General features: G+C 29.9%; 1 protein-coding gene across 1 annotated transcript; it reads left to right on the top strand.

The window, feature by feature from the left end:
* The first annotated feature begins 1,581 nt into the window (after window positions 1-1,581).
* elac1 (elaC ribonuclease Z 1) lies at window positions 1,582-6,328 on the top strand. Its single transcript, XM_051109281.1, has 3 exons — window positions 1,582-1,840; window positions 3,829-4,305; window positions 5,531-6,328. The coding sequence occupies exons 1-3, from the start codon at window positions 1,684-1,686 to the stop codon at window positions 6,010-6,012; spliced, it is 1,116 nt and encodes a 371-aa protein (XP_050965238.1). The 5' UTR covers window positions 1,582-1,683; the 3' UTR covers window positions 6,013-6,328.
* Window positions 6,329-7,919: the final 1,591 nt, after the last annotated feature.

Here is a 7,919-nt window from a genome sequence, read left to right as displayed (position 1 = left end):
GAAGTATTATTTTAAATATGTTATGGTTAAAAATTCCAGCTAAAAAAATAAGTGATGCCATGTGCATTCTGGTAAAAAAAAAAAAAAGAGTTACTATTAACAATATATTTTTTATATTCTTTTTAATCTGTTAAAATAACGTAATACAATGTTTTTACAAGTAAATGTTAAAAAACCTATATGTAATATGTATTTTTTTAAATATTTTTATTTTAATTACTGTTTTTACGTTTTATGTGTAAAATACTGAATTATACTAAAATAGCATATATTAAAATATACTTTTACTGATTTTTTAATAATTTACTTTTAAATTAATGCTTGTATTACGCTAATAATATAAGCATAATATATTAATATAATATAATATTTTACTGAATTATATACAGTTATATACATAAAAAATAATAATAGATGCCCTGGGAAATCTGTAAAAAAAAAAAAAAAATACTAATAACTTAATACTAATAACTTTAATTTGTAAAAATACTTTCTTGTTTATACAAACAATAAATATAAATAAATTTAAAAAAAAAATAGTAAATAGTTTTAAATTTAGGCTGGTATACAGTTAGCGTATTCCATTTTTTTTTCACAGATTTACTTTTAAATCAATACTAATCTCATGCAAACTTTGAATTTTAAACTGTTATATACATTCATATAAATTAATTTTAATCTGTAAAAATAAATACTTTATTTTTTATATAAATAATAAACTATAATTCTAAAAATATTCATTACTGTTTTATAGTATCTGTTTTATGTTATTTTTATAGGTTAAAATGTTAATTGTAATGTTAATATAGCAAAATACTAAAATAGTATACACTAAAAGATACATTTATTTTAAAATTTAGGTTGATATACAATTAGCATAATGCATTTTTTTCACTGATTTACTTTTTAAATTAATATCATGCAAACGTTGAATAATATACCATTAGATACATACAAATAATAAGAGGCCTTGGGATTTCTTTAACAAAATTCTAATAAATGTAATATAAATATAATTTTTTTTATGTTAGCAAATATTAATCAGAGCAGAAAATTTCCAAGGCATCTATTATAATTATTAATGTATGTAATGGTATATAATTTTACTATATTAACATTCTAGTTTTTAATATAAATGAATTTTAGCCTGTAAAATAAAACAGATATATAAAACAGTAATTTAAAAACGTATTTTTATTTCTAAACTATATTTTTATAGTTTGTGATGTTATGCTGACCTCTAGTGTCCGTGAAAATGAACCTTCTTAATGTACTTTATCCATTAAATCAGTTCACTTGACAAGAACCAGTCACATTTCAGTCACATTTTTTAACATCTTATTTATTTGGACCGCCAAATGTAAAAACAAACAAACAATAATTAAAATTATTTTATTTCATTTTTAAAATCATAACTTGTAGCAGTATTTTTAAATATTCATCTTCTTTGTGTTTGCTTAAAATTTAATAAACAATAAAAACAATGTAGACTCTGTAGTATATACTGTGCAGTACGCAGTGAGCAGTACGCGACAGTCATGTGAGTTATTTGAGCGCGTCCGCGTGGTACTCGTGCCCCGGATGTTGATCAGACGCGTGTTCGGTGATCTCAGCTGGTCGAGGGCGACGGTGCCGGTTTGTTTTAACAGTTGTTAGTCGCCACATGCTTCACAAATCAGCACAATGTCCATGGACATCACGTTCCTCGGGACCGGCTCCGCATACCCGTCTCCCAATCGCGGCGCGTCTGCGCTTGTGTTGAGGACTGAAGGGGAAAGTTGGCTGTTTGACTGTGGAGAGGGAACACAGACGCAGTTCATGAGGAGTTCACTGAAAGCGAGTGAGTCACTGTCACTGATGCGCGTCTGCTTTGTTTGTGCTTATCTTTTCTTGTCCAGTTTTTGATTGTATGTGGAGTTCACGCCCTGCAAAGTCATTTCAGGGAGTGAAATCACTTCATGTTGAACAAACTTAATGTTTTATTTACATCTGTCTACATCTGTCAAAATCTGTCAAAAACACGGATTACAAAGTCAACAAAAAGGAATTATTTGTGTATGTTTATGGGAAATATGTCAGGCCCCCTTATAGGTCATTAGTTTTTTTTTTTTCCCAGTGTAACATTATTTGAATGACAATCCCTCACTAAATCTCTCATTACTGTAAAAAAAAAATAAATATATAATAATAATAATAATAATAACAATAATATATATATATATATATATATATATATATATATATATATATATATATATATATATATATATATATATATATACATATACATACATATATACATATATATATATATATATATATATATATATATATATATATATATATACATACATATATATATTAAAATAAATGACAAGAATAAATAAACAACGGAATAATAATAAATAAAATAATTAAAATTAAAAAAAGAAACATTTTTACTATTTGGTAATAATAAGTTAAATAAAAATGAATTAATAAACAAACAATAATAATAAATAAAAATAATTATATTAAAAAAAATTACTAATGCAATAAAACATTATTTAATATATCTTGGTAGAATTTGTTGTACTACCTTTTAATTTGTTATTCAAAAGCTTTTGGATATTTGTACTGATTTCTTTAATTTAAGCTACTCTAAAAATGTTTTATTAAAAATTTGCATTTTAATTTACTTTTGAAACAAATATCTTACAGATTTTTAAATTATATTGATGTGAAATTATTATATTCATTTTTTGTACTTGTTTAATTTACAATATAATTCTATATTCAATATTAAATCTATATTATTAGTATTTTAATGCATTCTTGATGAATTTATATATATATATATATATATATATATACACACTACCAGTCAAATATTTTTGAGCTGTAAGATTTTTAATGTTTTTAAAGAAGTTTTTTCTGCTCACCAAGCATGCATTTATTTGATCCAAAATACAGGAAAAACAGTAAAATTTTGAATTATTTTTACTAATTAAAATAACTGCTTTCTATTTGAATACATTTTAAAATTAAATTTATTCCTGTGATTTCAAAGATGAATTTTTAGCATCGTTGCTCCAGTCACGTGATCCATCAGAACACATTCTAACATTCTGATTTGCTGCTCAAAAACATTTATTAATTTTTTGTTTAAAACAGCTGAGTAGAATTTTTTTTTCAGTTTTTTTGATGAATAGAAAGTTCAGAAGAAGAGCATTTATCTGAAATAAAAATCTTTTGCAACATCATAAAAGTCTTTGTCATCACTTTTGATCAATTTATTTTATTCTTGCTAAATAAAAGTATTAATTTCTATCATTTCTTTCCCAAAAAATCTCCAAGCTTTTGAATGGTAGAGTGTTTTTTTTTTTTGAGATAAATGCTGATCTTTGTAAATTTCTGTTCATCAAAGAAAAAAATGTACTCAGCTGTTTTAAATATTGATAATAATAATAATAATAATGGTGTTTCTTGAACAGCAAATCAGCATATTAGAATGATTTCTGAAGGGTCATGTGACACTAAAGGCTGGAGTAATGATGCTGAAAAATGTAGATTTGATCACAGGAATAAATTACATTTTAAAATATATTCAAATAGGAAGCAGTTATTTTAAATAGTAAAAATATTTTACATTTTTTACTGTTTTTGCTGTACTTTGGATCAAATAAATGCAGGCTTGGTGAGCAGAAGTGTCTTTTTAAAAATACATTAAAAATCTTCCTGATCAAAAACTTTTAACTCGTAGTATAAATGTAATTTTATTATTATTATTATTGTTATTATTATTTCTTATATATGTGTGTAGTGAACTTTCCTGTGTTCCCTGTCCAGGCAAAATCACCAAAGTCTTCATATCTCACCTCCACGGTGATCATCTCTTCGGTCTTCCTGGTTTGCTGTGCACCATCAGCTTGAACTTAAACCCCCATCCGGATCAGCCTCCTCCCTGCGTGGACATCTACGGCCCGTGCGGGTTAAGACGTTTCCTGCGAGTGGCGTTAGAGCTGTCCAGCTCCCAGCTGCTGTTCTCATATGCAGTGCATGAGTTAGAGCCTTCAGATGAGCAGAGTCCCGTGGAGGGACGTCTCAGTCCTGCAATGACCGTGAGCGGCGATACGCTTCACCCACAGGAGCGGGCGGGCACAACTGTACCGCTGGACCCGCACACAGACTGTTACAACCTCATTGATGACAAACAGTTTGTGGTTAAAGCGTTCAAGCTGTATCATAGAGTCCCATCGTTCGGGTTCTCGGTGGAGGAACGAGAACGTCCAGGACGGTTAAACACAGACATGCTGAAAGAACTGGGTACCTTGTTAAGAGACAAAAATCCTTATGTACAGAAGGGGAAAAGCTGATTAATTAATTAATAATAATAATAATTATTATTAATAGTAGTAGTAGTAGTATTTTTAGTTGACTACTTTTTAATAATAATAATTATTATTATTATTATTAATAATAATTATTAATTATTTTTTATTATTACTACTGTATATTAATGATTGTTTAGTGAGGATTTGGGGGGGAGTTGTCTGTTTTTCTGTTTTTTTATTACTAGTATACAGTAATGATTGTTTAGGGAGCATTTTGGGATTTTTTTTGTCTGTTTTTTATTGTTACTACTGTATAGTAATGATTGATTAGTGAGCATTTGTTTTTTTGTCTGTTTTTCTGTTTTTTTATTACTAGTATACAGTAATTATTGTTTAGGGAGCATTTTGGGTTTTTTTTGTTGTTGTTCTTGTCTTTTTATGTTTTTTTTATTACTAATATACAGTAATTGTTTAGGGAGCATTTTAGGATTTTTTTTCGTCTTTGTCTTTTTTTTTTTTTTTTTTTTTTTTTTTTAATTACTAGTGTACAGTAATGATTGTTTAGGGAGATTTATTTATTTATTTATTGGTATGTCTTCCTTTACTGTATCATATTTTCCTTGAAAGGAAACTAGGGAATATTTTTACTTCAAGTACATTAATGGACCTTTTTTATTTAAGTTTCTCCTGAAAAAAAAATATTATTATTAGTTTTGTTTTTTTTTAAATCAGATGCCAATTTGAAAGATTGATTAATTAATTAATTTATTTATCACTTTCTTTGTAAAAAAATCCAGAGCACAGCAAAAATAGTATAATGTTGAAGTATTTTTACTATTTAAAATAACTGTTTTAATTTCAGTATATTTTAAAATGCAATGTATTTCTGTGATTTCAAAGCTGAATTTTTAGCATCATTATTCCAGTTATATTGATCCTTCAGAAATCATTCTAATTTTCTGATTTGCTGCTCAAAAACATTTTTATTATTATTATGTTGAAAACAGCTGAGTAGATTTTTTTTCTTAGATTCCTTTGATGAATAGAAAGTTCAGAAACACAGCATTTATCTGAAATAGAAATGTTTTGTAACATTGTAAATGTTTTTAATATATTATATAATATATATTATATGTTTAGAATATCAGTAATTAAGCAGATTTGTTACCACATTGATTGAACTGTATCATGATGACATGTTATGTCTTCTTTTGCAGGTGTGAAACCAGGACCTCTCTACGGGCGTCTGAAGAATGGCGAGTCTGTGACTCTAGATAGTGGACGCGTATTGACTGCTGATGAGGTGCTAGAGCCGCCGCTGAAGGGTCGTAAGGTCTGTGTGTTCGGAGACTGCAGCTCGCCGCTGGGGGACGGCTTTAAACAGGCGTGTCAGGGAGCCGATGTGCTGGTTCATGAGGCCACGCTGGAGGACGGGCAGCAGGAGAAGGCCGTTGAACATGGGCATAGTACTCCCAGCATGGCTGCTGCAGCGGCGCTCGCCTGCGGTGCGCAAACGCTGGTCCTTCACCACTTCAGTCAGCGATACAAACCCGAAACGTTGCGGCGAGACGGCGACGATGACGTGACAGAGCTTAAGAGACAAGCTGAGCTTGTGCTGCAGGGGTCGAGAACGGAGGTCATCCTCGCTGAAGACTTTCTCACGCTGCCTATTGCGCTCAAGAAGAATTTGACACAGTAGTACTTGTAAGACTTATGTATGGATATATTTTTAATTATTTTAATGAAAGGAAATGTTTTAATAAAGTCTGTTGTTTTTTACCATTTTGTAGAGTGTTGTTTATTCAGAGCTGAATTCTTGAGTAAATTCGTGAAGTTAAAGTGTGAGAAATGTGTTTGGACATCCATGAACAGGTGAGACTTTAATTTGTTTATTTATTCTTGATCATTTTATTTTCATAAACGGGCTGCTGGACCAGTGAACTGAGGTTGGTAAGTCTTTATGCATCTTGTTTGGACTGATCTACAGTTGAGGTCGAAGGTTTACATACACAAATGTTAATTATTTTACCAAAATAAGAGGGATCATACAAAATGCATGTTATTTTTTTATTTAGTACTGACCTGAATAAGATATTTCACATGAAATAATTTTTTTGCAAATAGTCCACAAAAGAAAATATTTGAATTTATAAAAAATGAGCATTCAAAAGTTTACATACGCTTGATTCTTAATACTGTGTTGTTACCTGAATGTTCCATAGCTGTGTTTTTTGTTTAGTGATAGTTGTTCATGAGTTCCTTGTTTGTCCCGAACAGTTAAACTGTCTGCTGTTCTTCAGAAAAACCCTTCAGGTCCCACAAATTCTTTGGTTTTTCAGCATTTTTGTGTATTTGAACCCTTTCCAGCAACGACTGTATGGTTTTAATATCCATCTTCTTACACTAAGGACAACTGTGAAACTCATATGCAACTATTACATTAGGTTCAAACACTCACTGATGCTTCAGAAGGAAAAACCATGCATTAAGAGCTGGGGGTAAAAGGGTAAAAAGTTTTAAACAGAATGAATGTGTTGAGTTTTCTTATTTTGCCTAAATATCATACTTTTTTAATTTAGTACTGCTCTTCAGAAGCTACAGAAAATACTTGCATATTTTCCAGAAGACAAAATAAGTTAAATTTGCCCTGATCTTCAAATTCCAAAAGTTTTCACCCCCGACTCCTAAATCATGTTTTGAACCTTCTGTAATAGTTGCATATGAGTCCCTCAGTTGTCCTCAGTGTGAAAAGATGGATCTCAAAATCATACAGTCATTGTTGAAAAGGGTTCAAATACACAAAAATGCTGAAAAACCAAAGAATTTGTGGGACCTGAAGGATTTTTTTGAATAACAGTGGACAGTTTAACTGTTCAGGACAAACAAGGGACTCATGAACTATCACTGAAAAAAGCAACAACACAGCTGTGGATCATTCAGGTAACAGCACAGTATTAAGAATCAAGCATATGTAAACTTTTAAACGGGGTCATTTTTATAAATTCATTATTATTTACTCTTGTGGACTATATGTAAATGTCTTTTATGTGAAATATCTTACTCAGGTCAGTACTAAATAAAATATGTTTGTATGATCCCTCTTATTTTGGTAAAATAATTAACATTTTGCAGATTCTGCAAGGTGTATGTAAACTTTTGACCTCAACTGTACAAAGCTTACTGTTTCAACATGATCAAAACCTTCCTGAAAAACCTGTTGCATAAAATCTACAACATGCTTTCTGTTATCTAACTAATAATTTAGGTTTTTTAGCAAGCAAAGGGCCTTGTAGTATAATTTTAGTATAAAAATTGCCTACTTTTAACTCATTGCTGTAAGTGTGCACCAAAGGAAATTGCATAAACTGCTTTTAATCATGTTTCAGACAATTCTCCATCTGTCAAACAGGTTGCTCTGCTCTAAATTCACTGCTAGCTTGATCTATATCACTGCAGGCTCAGCTGAATCACCCAAACAGGTTTGCAGCTTCATTTGGTGTTGCTAGCGGTGCAGAAATTACCAGCTTTTCACAACTATGTAGACAGATGCACCTTTAGGAGCAAGGTTGATTATGGCTGTCATACAGGTTTAAAGAGGTTTCGAGG

The sequence above is a fragment of the Labeo rohita genome, chromosome 5 (genome assembly GCF_022985175.1).
Source record: "Labeo rohita strain BAU-BD-2019 chromosome 5, IGBB_LRoh.1.0, whole genome shotgun sequence".
NCBI lineage: Eukaryota > Metazoa > Chordata > Actinopteri > Cypriniformes > Cyprinidae > Labeo > Labeo rohita.
Note: the sequence above shows the minus strand (reverse complement) of the source record. Positions and strands in the feature narration are given on the sequence as shown.